At 43.5% G+C, this 16,955-nt stretch overlaps 1 protein-coding gene across 3 annotated transcripts in view; it reads right to left on the bottom strand.

Moving 5' to 3' along the window:
* Window positions 1-16,955, bottom strand: part of RPS6KA6 (ribosomal protein S6 kinase A6) — an 80,582-nt gene that overhangs the window by 52,666 nt on the left and 10,961 nt on the right. For all 3 annotated transcript variants that reach the window (XM_084639649.1, XM_084639651.1, XM_084639650.1), the window contains exons 2-3: window positions 15,321-15,380; window positions 5,449-5,565 (exon numbers count right to left, since the gene is read on the bottom strand). In XM_084639649.1, coding sequence (XP_084495775.1) covers window positions 5,449-5,565; window positions 15,321-15,380 — 177 coding nt within the window. The remainder of the gene's footprint in view (window positions 1-5,448; window positions 5,566-15,320; window positions 15,381-16,955) is intronic.

Below are 16,955 nucleotides of genomic sequence, written 5' to 3'. Positions count from 1 at the left end.
AACATTAATCTGAGTGAAACAATGAACCCTAAAGACCACTGAAGGAACAAAAGACAACACATTGTGGACAGGGAAAGAAAAAGAAAAAAAATATACGTTACTTTATTTTTATAGAAAGACTGCTTTATTCAATGCTTTAATCAATGATTTTATGGTGGTTTGGCTGTTTCCAATAAGACAAAATTTAGAAGTTCTCACAGATTTTGGATGCAGAGGCCAACAACATTTCCCTGTAATTTTAACCCAGAAATTGACAGATGTAGAGTAATAGCTTCTCACCTCCAATCCATGCCTCTTACAGCTTCGCTTCCCTCTCTACAAGAGGTCCCACTACTGAACTAACTGCTCATTCACCCACTGAAACTTCATCCTTAAATCATCACTGGACACATCCTTGATCATGTGTGCATCACAGTCCAAAATATGATTAAAAAGTGCTAGGAATTTGAGGATAAAGAGACTTAATATCGTAGGCATAATACTGAACAACTCAACCAATTTTGTGACTGTATAGTTATTTGCCAGTGAAACTAGACAATTTTAATTTTCCCAAGTCAAATGAGGTCTACTCTGAATAGTTTTCTGCACTGCCAAGTTTCTCATGCAGTGCTTATAACTAACACAAGGACACCTGAAAAAAGTTTTAACTCTGAGTTTTACACTTCTAATGTGAAGTGCAACAGAAGAAAGTTTAACTTCAAAAATAATATTTTTAAATCAGTTCTATATCTATCTTTATATTTATTTTTCAATTAAATCAGGTATAAAGTTTTTAAGGTCTTGAAGCTCTATTTGGATAAGAATTCAATTCTGCATTTTGAAAATGATCTCACCCAGCCATCACTGAAGAAGAACAACTAGAGCCTGGGGTTTTTTCACAAAATGCAAAAACACAACAATTAAAATGAAAAACTCACCCCACAGCAGCGGCCCCTGAGTCTCCTGTCCCACAGCGCTGGGCCCAGCTCCAGCCATTACAACCTGGCACAGGGGACTGGAGCACCACTGAGGTTTGGCCCGTCCTCCTCCCTCTGTCATGACCCCCAGACAGGGCCTCCACTGTGCCTGCCCCCCCCCCCCCCGGACCCTTCCCACATACTCCTGAGGGCAGAACCTGACCCCCCAGGTGAGAGGAAAATGGATACAACCAAATAGCAAAACACTCCCCAAAATAAAAAGAATTTCACAGAACTCTAAGTATAACCTTGGTGGTTAAAGCAATAATTAGTACTGAATTCTATCAGATGCTTCATCACTCTGTAGGCCTACGGACAGTGATCAGAAAAGCCTTGTATCAATTTCTGAGGGCCAATATATCCACATTCCTTTCCTACACAGGCCCAGTAGCAGTTGCATGTGCATTTGTCACCTTAGGACTTGATTACTTCAACTTACTGCATATAAAGTTGCTCAAAGGCTTAGGAAGCAATAATCTACCCTCGAATACCAGAGCTAGAGAACTAGACATCTGTCAGAGTAACTTGGGTGGCTTCAGTAGTCCCTCACTGATGAGCACTGCAAGACGTCCAGGCATGGAGGTGTGTAGGAGGTCTAAGAGCTCGTGCAACTTCCCCTGGACAACTTCCAACGGAATCTCAAATGTACCTGTCATTCCGCATAGCAAATTTGTCTGTAAGGTAGATATTACATGTACCACCCCTCATCAAGAGGTAGCAACAAGACAGGTGCTGGGATGGAACAGTCCTCCACCTGTAAGTCCTCATCAGAGCCCTGATCATCCCACACAGTCAACACCACGGCAGCATGAGCTGACAGTGGAGTGGACAGTGGGGAAGGGGTTCTAGCTCTGGACTGGGTGCAGAAGCTAGTCTTCTGGCTTGTAATCTCCATAGTGCTCAATAAGGCCATAGGTTCCAGTAAGTATAGGGAGAAGGAGGCCATGGGGTGGAAACCAAGGGATAGTACCAATGGGATAATAAAAAAAAAATCATCCTAGATTCTCACTCTGAGGTGTAAGGGTTTCAATACCTAGACCACAGAGTTTCAATACCTAGACCACAGAGAATGTACTGGAGACTCCTCGTTGCTATTATCTGAGCCTGAGGAAGAAATGCACTCCTCCCTTTGTGGGGCTGGAGCTTGAGTAGTTGGGAGCACACTCAGGCTGTGCTCGGTACTAAGCTTGGGGTATCAGACCATACCTTTATTACCAAAAACAGTGCCCAGTACCAAAGAGGCCATAAAGTAAGGCTATGATTTTGTCACGGAGGTCAGGAAGTCACCGATTCCGTGACTTCAGCCCCCAGGGGTAGCCCTGCCACCCTCAGCCTACGCGGGCAGCAGGGGAAGCCCCACTACCTCTGGCCCAGGGGGAGTCTGCAGCTCTGAGCCGCGGGTGGATGGGCACCGTGGAGCTCCGAGCTGGCCCCACAGCTGCCCAGCGGCTTCCCATTTTCATAGAAGATCATATAGTCCAACCCCCTGCTCAAAGCAGGGCCAATCCCCAATTTTTGCCCCAGATCCCTAAATGGCCCCCTCAAGGAATGAACTCACAACCCTGGGTTTAGCAGGCCAATGCTCAAATTCAGGGACAGGTCTTAATTGCCTGAGACCTGTCTGTGACTTTTACTAAAAATATCCGTGACAAAATCTTCACCTTAGCCATAAGATCCCTTGATATCACACAGGTTTCAGTATCAAGTACATTAGTGCTGCAGGTGGGCAAATGTAAGGTGCCTGTACCAGAGATATCAGTAACAGGGGCTTCAATGCAAGGGGTTTGTACCTGGTAATTTCTGACTCAGTGGAGAAGTTGGTCCCAGTGTTCTGTGACTGATGCCTAATTGGGCAGCATAGGGTCCCTTCTTGGGCCTTGAACTACTCTTCTCAAATGTAATTCAAGGGTATTTCTAGTTTCTTAAGGTAGGACCCAGTGATGGAGGTCTAGACCTCTTCCCCTTAGAGATTTAGTCCTCCTTCCTCCCCCCAACCTCTGAGGTTTTAGCAGCTGTGGAGGATGATTCTTTACAAGTGCCTGTCTAAGATATAAAACCGAGGAGTACTTGTGGCACCTTAGAGACTAACACATTTATATGGGCATAAGCTTTCGTGGGCTAAAATCCACTTCATCAGATGCCCAAATAAATCTGTTTGTCTCTAAGGTGCCACAAGTACTCCTCGGTTTTTTTTGCTGATACAGACTAACACAGCTACCACTCTGAAACCTGTCTCAGATATATAAGCCTAAGAGCCAGTGGAAGCACTCTGAGGAGGAATAGTCAATATTTTCACCCCCAGCTGCTTCAGGATCTGAAGAGAAGCGCAATGATCTATCCAGACAAAACAATTCTGAGCAAGACTTTCGACTTTTGAGTTCTTTGAGAATGATTTACAAATGGCACTTCTTTCTTGTATGTACCCCTCACCATGTCACAATAAGCACCTCATACGTCCATCAGAAAGAGTCATTTTTAAGCCTGGAGGTGTGCATTCAGTCATAACGATAGGATCCCAGTACCAGGAAGTCTCACAGACAAAGAAAAGGGCTGCTTCTTACAGTAAGAAAGGAAACAAGTGAAAAATAGCTCAACTAATCCTTTCTATTTACAATACAATGGATAGATCACAGTGAGGGAGAAACTCACTGGTGGTTCCAACTCATAGCCACAGTAGGGACAAGGAACTAAGACAGCTGTGGTCACCCCACCCTTTATGCTCTCAGATGGAAGGCACAAGGACACTCAGGGAGCAGGCGTGGCCCCAAACAAATACTGCTGACCAAATGAATCCAAACTCAAGTTCATGGCGTGCAGATGCTCAGATATTGCAAAGTGGACAAATTCACATTTTTGGTCAAGGAGCATCTGCAACAAAAATCTTTTCAGCAGTGAAATGTTTCATGGTACAGCATTGTTCTAACAGAGTCAATTTAGAAAGTTGGCCACACTCCTGGTTTAAATATTGCATATTGTAAAAAGTTAAGCCCACACAACATCCAACCAGATGACACCTCATGTATGCTGATGTAATACCTAACGAGCAAGTTAAGGACATGTCCCAGCAAAGGACTAAAGTCAACATGACAACACCCCATACCATCCCCCATTTAAGGCTGAAACATGTTTCTCTGGTCCATGCTGTATTCTATTAATAGTTCTTTCCAAACTCTAATTAAAACCCGCCTTCTCAATCTATTGTTTAATGTCATTACCTTCCTAACCCACCTGTCTGTGTGGGGCTATCACATACATAGAATAAAGAAACATTTAAAATGCGGAAGAGATGGACTTAAGAGAAAAGAATTGGCTAAACAACAATTCAGGGGGTACATATGACAGGTCAAGCATATATAACGTATGATTGTAAAAACACCCAACAGGTATAATTAAGAGTTATGGAATAAAAGTGAGAAGGGATCATTTATGCTGAACTTCACAGATGCCAGACCTTGACAGATCTATTAGGCTGTGAAGTAGTCTCCCAAGGAAAGTCTCAACACATAGGTCAATTAAAGCTAGACTGGACAAAGCACTAGTAAGTGCACAACAGGGAATAATCCTACATTAGCAGGGAGATTGAGTAGATAAAAGACTTTTCCCATCTCTCACTTGTGAGAAAATATGTACTCCACATTTAGAGACAGTAACTGTGGAACAGGATAAAGGAAACTTGCCACAAATATCAAGTGATACTATATACCCTTCCACAAGAGTTTTATCCTCCTCATGTGACATGGCTAAGTAAATGAACCCCACCGTACATCTCTTCTGCAAGAAACTGACAATTGATCTCAGCATGGATAGCAGGAAGAATGGAGTGGAAACACTGGTCTTAGTTAGACTTAGTTATAGCAACAAAAAGGGTAAAGAATGTCTAAAGGACAAGCAAGTTCAGGTTAATAGAGGGCTACTGGGTGCAAGGTTTAAATTTTCTAATACTGTCACCTCCACATAAGAACGTACAAGTCAGGGAATAACATCCTCAAAAACAAGCCAATTTTCACAGGTGTGTGTTTGTGGCTTATTAGGCCTCTAAAAACCATGTCGGCCTTCTCTAACTCAGTCTCAAACTGCTGACAGTAACCTGTTTCATCAAGATTAAGAATGTTTTTGTATTGTTCTGCACCCAGCCTTGCAGTCCTGTTACTTATAGGAAAATTACCCTTGACTTTAATGGGAGTTTTGCCTACATGAGAACTGCAAGATTGTGCTCCTAATGCTAAGGAAAAACAATATGGTGATCAAAGGGAGAAATTCATGTCCTGCTTCACAGGCAGAGTTGCAACATACAAAGGCCTCAAGAATCCATCAGTACCCAGTGACACTGTAAACTCTACAGGAAAAAAAGATGTACTTTTGACAGCAGACAGGAGTATTCAGAAGCTATAAAACCAACTTTAATGGAGAAGTTCATTAATGTTAACAAGTAGGACTAAGTAGCTGTCTATTAGAAGTCTAGGATTGGGATAAAAAAAAGTTTGTATCTTACCTTTCCAAATGATCCCTGACCAAGAACCTTAAGTAATTCAAACTGTGCGGGATCTGCTTTCTCACACCCTTCTTTCACATGATGGGTAATAGGAATTTCTTTCACATTTCCTTCATCCTGTTAAAAAAAATGAGGTGGGGCGGAAAGAGGGAGGAAATCAGCACAACACTGAAAAGTATTGAAATAGTTATCTCTTACAATATGTATATACAACTACCGGCTGCATTTGTAGATAATTATTGAAAGGGCACTAATGTTATTTTTATAATTTAACAAGTCATTTTCCTTACTGTTCATATATATTCTCCTTTAGGAATCCTGAACTTGAAGTCTGTTTCCTCACCAAATTCCCTTCCACTAAGACAATATTCTTTATGGAAGGATTGTAACCATATTATGGATTGTAACCATTACAAATTTCCCCAGAAGAAAGGAATTACAGCATCACAAGGCTGAGATGGCACATCCATTCTAAATCCCTGGCTTCAGTTCCATTTAGCTCTCTCAAAAATAATCATCTGGGGCTGAAATTTATGCTTGGCCTTGGCCAAAATATTGTTAATTAAAACTTACTGGCGATTCCCTCATCCTTCTGAATTAACTGAGAATAAAAGGAAGAGTCCAGAACAAACAGCAAATGAAGTTATTGACCTGAACAACAGAAGGATGTGCATCATTTGGTGACAGTCAACAGAATCTGAATAGTCTATCTAAGCTTAAGAATTCTTCATGGAAAAGCCACCCCTGTGATATGTAAAACAGTTCACAGAAAGATCAGTCTTTGCTGTGATCAGTTCACTTTTTTCAAAAGTTGAGTACAAATCTGAGGTTGGGTAGGAGATTCACCAGGTCTTCAACTACTCTAGCTGCTTCTTGCAGGGATGGCACCTTCTCTAATAAGCAGTGCAGATGACAGTATGAAAATCTGTGTGTGCAGCACGACAGCAGCTACTATTAAGAAAACCCTGGGAGCCAAGGTGAAACCAAATGAGATGATGTACTGTTGATGTATTTAACCCAAGGTGAAAGAGAAAAACTTCTGGTGAGCCACACAGTTAGAATATCAAATAAGCATCCTTCAAATGAAGTTAAGTGCTTAGGTCTACCACAATAACAGAAAAGGTCATTTGAGCCTTGAAATATTTGAAGGTGGAAGAGATCGGATCGAATGAGAAAAATGCTGAAATTTCTTGAGCACTGCAAGCAGAAGTGAATAGACTCCAAAGAATCTGGCCTGAACTGACATTGGGCTTACTGCTTTCAAATCCTGGAGGTGCCCAGTTACTACCCACTTCCACATTATTAGTTCCTTCCCATGCTCAGAAGCTACGTCTTGAGGGAAGATAGCTAAAACTCAATACATACACTATGGTATTGCACCTTAGATATGTGGGGGGATGGGAAGGGGAAAGCCAACCCTGCCTTTTGTGGGAGGACTGGCTTTCTGGCATCAAAATTTTTCCATGGCCAGTTTGAGGAATGGGAGAGCTACTGCCTAATATCATGCATCAAAGCTTCCAAGGTCAGATATAGAGAGTCTCTTGAGGCAAGAACAGATATGGAAACTCCCAGATGATCTGTGGAAGCTCTGCTGATCCTGATTTAAGCAGGAAAAGCAGTGCTTCCTATAAATAGACAGTCTTTCTCCTTCAGGTCTTGATTCAAGGCCTCCCCCACAAAAGCCTCTTCTTTGTCAGAATCGACAATAAGATGTTTTGTTTGGAATCCCGACAGCCATATTCAAAGCTAGAGGGTCCTTCTACTCATATTAACAGGCAAAAGTAAGAAAACTGTGTGCATGCTTCTGGGGGAAGTATCAAAGTCAAAATCCAAGGTTAGGAGTTAACTCATTAAGCTTTATGCCCAGGCAAACAGGTTAATTTTTTCCTTTGGTGCAAGAAGCTACAACTGTAAAGTTAACTCTCTGTTTTGTGACAAGATCATTTCTCCTTTAACTATATTAAATGCCCAGAGACTTCATTAATACAGCAATACGGTCTCCTATTGGTTTCTTGTGCCCTTCCAGAACAAGAAGAGTGGCTAACCTTAATTTTCTGAAAGGTAGAAAATACAAAGTTAAGATGCATTCCAGGGATGGCACGTATCTTAACTCTGCTTCTTCAGGAGCTGGCAACAACCACTGGGAATGGTTCAGTAAGGATGCTGCAAAGGTTAAACAAACAAAGAAAGCGGTAGATTGTCCATCTCTTGATGTCTTGAAACCAAGACTGGATGCCTTCATTTTCCTCCTTTCACCATTCCCTCCCTAAAGGTCAGCATGGTTTCATGCTCAGAATAACTGATACATATTTTGTTTTATAAAATGCCTCATAACTGATTTGAAAGATCTTTTCCCAATGTAAGTCACCAATACGCTGCAATTGTCTATGCACATGAATCTTGCCAGCTTAGAGAGAGTAAGAACAGAAGAGAAAGGGATGAAAAGAAGAAAAAATAAATCAAAAAGATCTTTTTTTAAAAGAATCACCACCACCCCCTCTCAGTTGTAGCACAGCACCTATTTCCCCTTTTGTGGAAGTGCTGGGAGTGGTCACTGCTACTGAAGCTTATGAATAGCTGAGGTGGCATCTTCATAATGCTGGCAAACAGTTTGAAAATTTGAGTGCAGGAACAAGTCAAAGCAGGGGGATTATAGGAGTGAATAGTGTGATTTGAACACATAATAAGATTAGTAAGAGATAATTGTACATCTATAAATACTTGTATCCTGACTAAAAACACTAGAGTACAAAGATCCATACATTGTACAATTGATAATTTTGCAAGCTAGATACCCAGAACCAAAGTGTGGAGGCAGATGGGGACAGTCCAGTTATGCATCAGGAAACGTACCATTTCTGAAAAATATGCTGTTTCACCAAAACCAAAATGTTTAGCAGATATGTTTCCACAAAACTTTAATTGGAAAGGTTTCTGAGTCCGAGGAAGAGAGAGAAAAAACACAGTTTAGCTCAGGGGTTCTCAGACTGGAGGTTAGAAGAACAAGTGCTCGTTTCCTTTCTTTTCACCTGTTAAGCTGGGGTGGTCAAACTACAGTCCGCGGGCCAAATCTGGCCCACCAGCCATTTTAATTCAGACCTTGAGCTCCTGCTGGGGAGCAGGGTCTGGGGCTTGCCCCACTCCGGCGCTCCAGCTGGGGAACAGGGTCAGGGGCCACTCCACACAGCTCCAGGAAGCAGCCGCATGGCCCCACTCCAGCTGAGTAGCAGGGTCGGGGGCCACGCCACATGGCTCCCGGAAGCAGTGGCATGGCCCCCGCTCCGGCTCTTACACATAGGGGCAGCCAGTGGCTTCCACTCTGCACGCTGCTCCCGCCCCAAGTTCCGCCCCTGCAGCTCCCATTGGCCAGGAACCACAGCGAATGGGAGCGGACGGGGCAGTGTCCAGAGCCGCCTGGCCACATCTCCATGTAGGAGCCGGAGAAGGGACTTGCCGCGGCTTCCGGGAGCCATTTGAGGTAAGGGCCACCCAGAGCCTGCACCCCTGAGCCTCGCCCCAACCCCCTGCCCCAGCCCTGATCCCCCTCCAGGTCTCCAAACCCCTTGATCCCAGCCCAGAGCACCCTCCTACACCCCAAATTCCTCATCCCCCATACCACCACACCCCACTCCCCCACCCCAGCCCGGAGCCCCCTCCCGCACCCTGAACTCCTCATTTCTGGCCCCACCTCAAAACCCGCACCCCCTTCTGCACCCCAACCCCAATTCTGTGGGGATCATGGCCCGCCATACAATTTCTATTCCCAGATGTGGCCCTCAGGCCAAAAAGTTTGCCCACCCGTGTGGTAAGCTAAGGAAGCACAGCACAACTTACCACATTTCCATACCCTCCACTTCCATACCACCCCTCAGTGTGTTCTGGTAGGAGCAGTGGCAAAGCTACTTCATTTTAAAGAAGTATGGCTCTCTCCATCAGCATAAGGAAACAGCAGCTGAACCACACTGGTGCAAAAATCCCTAATGTAGACAAGTTCTAACATCCAAGCCCCAGTCCATCCAATACAAGAACCAAAATCGCCTTTCCAACTGGTTTTCATTCTACACATATTAGGAATTTAAGGCTATGTCTACATTAGCAAGCTTACAGCAGCACAGCTGCACTGATGCAGCTGTGACGCTGCACTGATGCAGCTGTGACGCTGCACTGATGCAGCTGTGACGCTGCACTGATGCAGCTGTGACGCTGCACTGATGCAGCTGTGACGCTGCACTGATGCAGCTGTGACGCTGCACTGATGCAGCTGTGACGCTGCACTGATGCAGCTGTGACGCTGCACTGATGCAGCTGTGACGCTGCACTGATGCAGCTGTGACGCTGCACTGATGCAGCTGTGACGCTGCACTGATGCAGCTGTGACGCTGCACTGATGCAGCTGTGACGCTGCACTGATGCAGCTGTGACGCTGCACTGATGCAGCTGTGACGCTGCACTGATGCAGCTGTGACGCTGCACTGATGCAGCTGTGACGCTGCACTGATGCAGCTGTGACGCTGCACTGATGCAGCTGTGACGCTGCACTGATGCAGCTGTGACGCTGCACTGATGCAGCTGTGACGCTGCACTGATGCAGCTGTGACGCTGCACTGATGCAGCTGTGACGCTGCACTGATGCAGCTGTGACGCTGCACTGATGCAGCTGTGACGCTGCACTGATGCAGCTGTGACGCTGCACTGATGCAGCTGTGACGCTGCACTGATGCAGCTGTGACGCTGCACTGATGCAGCTGTGACGCTGCACTGATGCAGCTGTGACGCTGCACTGATGCAGCTGTGACGCTGCACTGATGCAGCTGTGACGCTGCACTGATGCAGCTGTGACGCTGCACTGATGCAGCTGTGACGCTGCACTGATGCAGCTGTGACGCTGCACTGATGCAGCTGTGACGCTGCACTGATGCAGCTGTGACGCTGCACTGATGCAGCTGTGACGCTGCACTGATGCAGCTGTGACGCTGCACTGATGCAGCTGTGACGCTGCACTGATGCAGCTGTGACGCTGCACTGATGCAGCTGTGACGCTGCACTGATGCAGCTGTGACGCTGCACTGATGCAGCTGTGACGCTGCACTGATGCAGCTGTGACGCTGCACTGATGCAGCTGTGACGCTGCACTGATGCAGCTGTGACGCTGCACTGATGCAGCTGTGACGCTGCACTGATGCAGCTGTGACGCTGCACTGATGCAGCTGTGACGCTGCACTGATGCAGCTGTGACGCTGCACTGATGCAGCTGTGACGCTGCACTGATGCAGCTGTGACGCTGCACTGATGCAGCTGTGACGCTGCACTGATGCAGCTGTGACGCTGCACTGATGCAGCTGTGACGCTGCACTGATGCAGCTGTGACGCTGCACTGATGCAGCTGTGACGCTGCACTGATGCAGCTGTGACGCTGCACTGATGCAGCTGTGACGCTGCACTGATGCAGCTGTGACGCTGCACTGATGCAGCTGTGACGCTGCACTGATGCAGCTGTGACGCTGCACTGATGCAGCTGTGACGCTGCACTGATGCAGCTGTGACGCTGCACTGATGCAGCTGTGACGCTGCACTGATGCAGCTGTGACGCTGCACTGATGCAGCTGTGACGCTGCACTGATGCAGCTGTGACGCTGCACTGATGCAGCTGTGACGCTGCACTGATGCAGCTGTGACGCTGCACTGATGCAGCTGTGACGCTGCACTGATGCAGCTGTGACGCTGCACTGATGCAGCTGTGACGCTGCACTGATGCAGCTGTGACGCTGCACTGATGCAGCTGTGACGCTGCACTGATGCAGCTGTGACGCTGCACTGATGCAGCTGTGACGCTGCACTGATGCAGCTGTGACGCTGCACTGATGCAGCTGTGACGCTGCACTGATGCAGCTGTGACGCTGCACTGATGCAGCTGTGACGCTGCACTGATGCAGCTGTGACGCTGCACTGATGCAGCTGTGACGCTGCACTGATGCAGCTGTGACGCTGCACTGATGCAGCTGTGACGCTGCACTGATGCAGCTGTGACGCTGCACTGATGCAGCTGTGACGCTGCACTGATGCAGCTGTGACGCTGCACTGATGCAGCTGTGACGCTGCACTGATGCAGCTGTGACGCTGCAAGATCACTCATGTAGCCACTCTATGCCTACAGGAGACAGCTCTCCCATCTACATAATTAAACCACCTCCAATGAGCAGCAGTAGCTATGTCAGTAGGAAAGCGTCTCCCGCCGACATAACACCATCCACACCAGCACTTCTATCAGTGTAATTATGTCGCTCAGAAGGGTATTTTTTCACATCCCTGAGCAACATAAGTTACACCAACAAAAGTGCTAGTACAGACATAGCATAAGTTTTGCTTTAAAGAAAAGGCAGGAAAGAAATACTAGCAGAATTCAAGTTGCCTGGTGACAGCAAGAATTTCTTTAGTTATACATTTAACTGCCTAATAAAATCTTAAATAGCTGTTGATGCTTCACATTAAGACAGAGAAACATTTTACTTAGAAGCCTTTCTATTTCAACATCACTGTCTTCATTTTTGTTCCTTAATACTTAGAACATTTGCATGAAAACAAATTTCTTAAAAGTTCATCTGCTCTTATGTTTATCACCCACCTTGAATCATTATCCTCTGACATCACAATTGGTTGCTGTGGAAACTGACAGTTATTAAACGGGGAACTCAGGAGAAAAATTTGTTTTTCATGCTAATGTCAATTAAAATAAAGAAGAAGTCAATTATAAAGGATGCTTTATAAAGGTAAAATATTTATTTTAAAAAGCAGCTTATTTTATATTTAGTATTCTCTACTATTAGAGAGTTGCAACTTGGCACCCTTGCTGGACATGCAGAGACCTCTGCAACACCCGTGTCAAAGAATGAATAGATTAAAAAAATGATGCTCGGTTTTACTTTTTGGTGCATAAAAAAAATTAACAATTTCCAATGCTACTTTTATAAATTTCAATTAGGTGAAGCAACTACCAAAGTGTGGTACATTTGCAGTGTATTTGCTATAGGCATGTCTACACAGTCAGTGCATGGCAAGCCAAGGTGTGAATCTACAACACACTAATTGCTGTGCAGATGCTCCTATCAGGCACTAGAAGTTCTGTAGTGCACTCTGACTTTTGGGAGTAGCTTCGGCAAGTTAGTTTGCAGCAAGACAATGCACTATAGATTCACACTCTGGCTTGTGCCCAGTAACTTGCCCTTTGCAAATACATTTCACCACAAGTATAATTCCACATAATCTGACCCTGATCATAAACTTTAAATTTTAATATTTATCCGCAAAGGGTCACTCTCAGATTACAAGTTTCCCCAACAAATCTGATATAATTAAAACTGAAAATTTCTAAATGCTAATTTATTTTACACTATTCCTCTTTACGTTCATTCAGGTTGAACACTGAAAATATATTAACCCGTTTCTATTTTATTTCTAGTCTAGTCTCCCTCGATTATAAATCTGGTTAAGTGGTTTTGTGCTTTGCTGCCTGGGCAACAACATCCATTTCAGGGCTTAGCATGTGCCAAGCCTCACTGACTTGCTTGCTTACATAAGAGGTAGTTAGTTTCAGCTGCTTAAAGTGGAGGTAATCCAGCACCTACAGCAATATCACTATCAGTTTTGGCTTGTTGCTCAATAATTTATTTACAGCATGAGGGGAGGGTGGCTCCAAGCGCTTCACAATCGGATCAAGCAAGCTCTGAGAGATTCCTTTAGTTCAGGTAAAGCAAAGGGCTTTGACACAACCTACTGCTCATCTCCGTTTACCATGTGGAACAGATTTCTACCAAATTGGAGTCTGTTTATTCCATTGTGCTGGAAGATGTACAAACAAAATAAGAGTTGCTGCCCCAGGCTTACAATCTACACCACTTAAAGAAGACTCAGATATTTTGGTAGTAATGTAGTAGCACACATACTGGCTATTATTACATATAAGGTCTATTTGACACCTCTTCTCCAGGGGCCCATCCAGAGGCTATGGATATCATATTTGCTGAGAAACTACTTTTCCCATTATAAATTTAGGCTTTTTACTGTGGAGAATTACTTAGTTTGAGATTACTCTGAAACCTTAGTTTGAGATTGATTCTGCACGGAAAGTACCAATATTCAACATGTTTTGGGGATGTAACTTGACAAAACATTGGACAGGATCTGTCTTTGGTACAGTATTTCTAAAAAGGCCATCTTCACAGAAAGGTCAAAATGACTATATCTTTGTTTTCAATAGGCAGGTTACACAACTTAGTATTTATCTTATGGGAGTGATAGACACTTCAGAAGATGTACAGTCAAACTACCAAAACAACTACAGTAAAAAGGGTGACTGACGTTTTCAAAGTCAAAATAGTAATGCATTAAGCCCTGTCACCCAACACAAGATCTGCCATAGCTGACCAAACAATCTGTCACCAACAAAATCTGGTCCAATAAAAGGTATTACACTTCACCCACTTTGTCTCTCAAACAATCCACACAAATTCAGTATCCCTGTTCTAGCACCTGAAGCTTCAGAGGGCATTGAAAACCACTTCATAAAAGCATTTAATCTCTCATTTAATGTAGTATAGAGCAAGAAAAAGTTCTTTCCTAATCCTTGCCCGTGAGTAGCTCATGCCCTGAAGCTTGACAAGTTTTCTCCCTTTCAAATCAAACTAAATTGACTAAATAATCTGGGCTAGATCAATCAAAATATTTAAATTAAGTGGGTCTTGGAAGATTCACAGAAAATTTAAGAATTCCTAGTTAGCAGCCCAGGATCCAAACAGCCCAATAAAAAGAAACAGGCCACGATTTTTTAAAATGATAGACTTAATTTTTGGGCACCCAACTTGAGACTCCTTTAAGGAACCCATTTTATAGAAAGAGCCTTTCCTCTGAACCTTGAGAAGCAATGAAGTGTAGAGACATAATTGCAAATGAGCCCTGTCCCCAATAAGAAAAACATTTACTGAACTTCAGATGCTTGCTTTGAAATAAAACATCAGATATGTAGCTTGCAGGCTTGTGGCCAAAAGATTCACGCCAGATATCTTTCAGAATTGCACCTATAAATATCAACAGTAGAGTCAAGCTCAGTACAGGACTTTTCTACCTTCTTCTCAACCCCAAAGAATTGAAAAGGGAGCATTATACCTCGACTTAAATGGAGATTTTATGAGCCAGTCATCTTGGCAAGGTTATGTGTTACTTATGAGGATAAGAATGATCAGTCACCATCATCAGATATTAAGTGAACAACTTTGTGGAGTGCAGGCAGCACAAGATATAACATCATAAAATGGAAATGGTCGTTGCCCAGTTTAAATCTGATACACATCCTAGGCATACTTCTGATCAATATTTGGGAGCAAGATGTATACTTTCATGCCTTGATCAGGAGAAAACCTGGAAGAAGCTATGCTGAAACTGAGGGCCATAAACCAATCTGATAATCTGGAGAAGGGAACATTTTCCAGAAAAAAAACAAAAAAAACAAAACATGAATCATCATCTTCCTGAGATGCTTAGTCAGTTTTCAAAAAGGTCAAAAATGGGGTACAGGCCTGCTTTTTTCTTTGGAATAAGAAAACCGGAATTAATCTCTTTGCTCTATTATATATCTACTGTAAAATCAACAGTTGAGATCATCCCAAGGAAATGAAAGATTAGGAGGCCAGGTCAAAACCCAGCCCCTTTCCAACTGGAAGGCAGCCTCATTCAGTCATCTCCAATTGTTTATACTGCTTGCTTTGTGGCTCAAACCACGGTGCACAACTACTACAGTGGGTAAATCTTTTAAAAGGACTTCCCCACGGCTCTATGCAAGCAATAAGCATCCAATACTATATTCATCAAAACGTACTTACATTGTAAGAATATGGTTCTCCTTCTTCCATGGGTTCATCCACCATTTTAAGACCATTCAGCTAGAAGGGAAAAAAGATTAATCAGCAGCAGCTACGTGAGAGAGACAGGAGTAAGTTAGAATAGCATTACAACCCAATTCCAACAGAAATACTTTCATTGCTAATCTGATTAATATTATAAAGCAAGCAAAAATGAAAGTTGGGTTTCCTTTTGGATTGACAACTGCAATTTTGAACCAGGTCAGACTACAAAGAGACAGCTGCTTATTCATTTAACAAATTGCTTTGTAAATTTTGCTACGTTGTGTTGATTGACTAGGGATTAATTAAAAATAGAAGCTGTGCACAACACTTATGTCAGACATTGCGTACAGTGCCTTCCCCACTCTTGCTAGGAAATGTCTGCCACACAGTTTAAGAAACTGTAGTTTGCCAGTGAGCTAATTTAGAGTTTAAGAAGGAAAGATTATGAACAGGTCTTAGATTTATCGAAGAAAACATGGAAATATTTATCAAGAAGTTAAAATCAAGTATAAATTCTTTGTGTACTAGAATATTTTGGAAAATAATTTGAGATTCCATAACTATATGTCCTTAAAATAATTTTGAAAATTTTTATACTCGCCATTATTCAATGGATCTAAATCAGTGGTTCTCAAACTAGGGGCACCGCTTGTTCAGGGAAAGCTCCTGGCGGGCCGGGCCAGTTTGTTTACCAGCCACGGTTCACTGCTCCAGGCCAATGAGGGCTGCAGGAAGAGCAGCCAGCACATCCTTCGGCCCACGCCGCTTCCCACAGCCCCCATTGGCCTGGAGCAGCGAACCGCGGCCAGTGGGAGCCACGATCAGCCAAACCTGCAGACACGGCAGGTAAACAAACCGGCCCGGCCTGCCAGGGGCTTTCCCTAAACAAGCAGCACCCCTAGTTTGAGAACCACTGATCTAGATAATTCTACCTTGGCAAACTGAGTAATTCTCAAACTTTGTGACGTACTACCATTTCTAATGGAGGAATTGAGGTCTACAGGATTTTTAAAAAATTAGGAACAAAGAATTATAGATGCCACAGAGAAGGAAACTTGTCTGTGAACAGATCATTTTAAAACGGCTGGTATGTAAAAAGAAAAGGAAAAATAGGAGTAATATTGTGTAGATTTAATACCAACAATTTGGAAGAAATGAAACTAGTTTAATTAAAACACTACCCCACCTGTAACAAATCTTCCTTTCTCAGCTTCTCAACCAACTAGAAGTACAGTAAGCCAACATACTAAAACATGTAATTTATAAAATTAGTAATGTAGATGTCCTGTAGTTAAACTTTTCCTCCTCACTAACAAACACTAAATTTGGCTTAACAGTTGAAACTTAACACAAAAATAAAAGGATATGCCCTGCTTCAACATGCAATGTATTAATTTAAAAACTGGAAAAACCTGGTGAAAAGGGTGAGGCCAATTATTCATTTTGATATAGCAATTACCATGCAATTCAAAACATTAGTAATTATCACAATATCTCCACCCTCATGTGGCACACACATCACTCAGGAAAATGTTAAATAATATAAATTATGAGAAACATATTAGTGAACTAATATTTTTTATTTCTGGAAATGAAAATTCAGGCAATACA

Source organism: Lepidochelys olivacea, assembly GCF_965140295.1.
Source record: "Lepidochelys olivacea isolate rLepOli2 genome assembly, chromosome: 9".
Lineage (NCBI taxonomy): Eukaryota > Metazoa > Chordata > Testudines > Cheloniidae > Lepidochelys > Lepidochelys olivacea.
The sequence above is the reverse complement of the archived record's forward strand: the minus strand, read 5'-3'. Positions and strand labels throughout refer to the sequence as shown.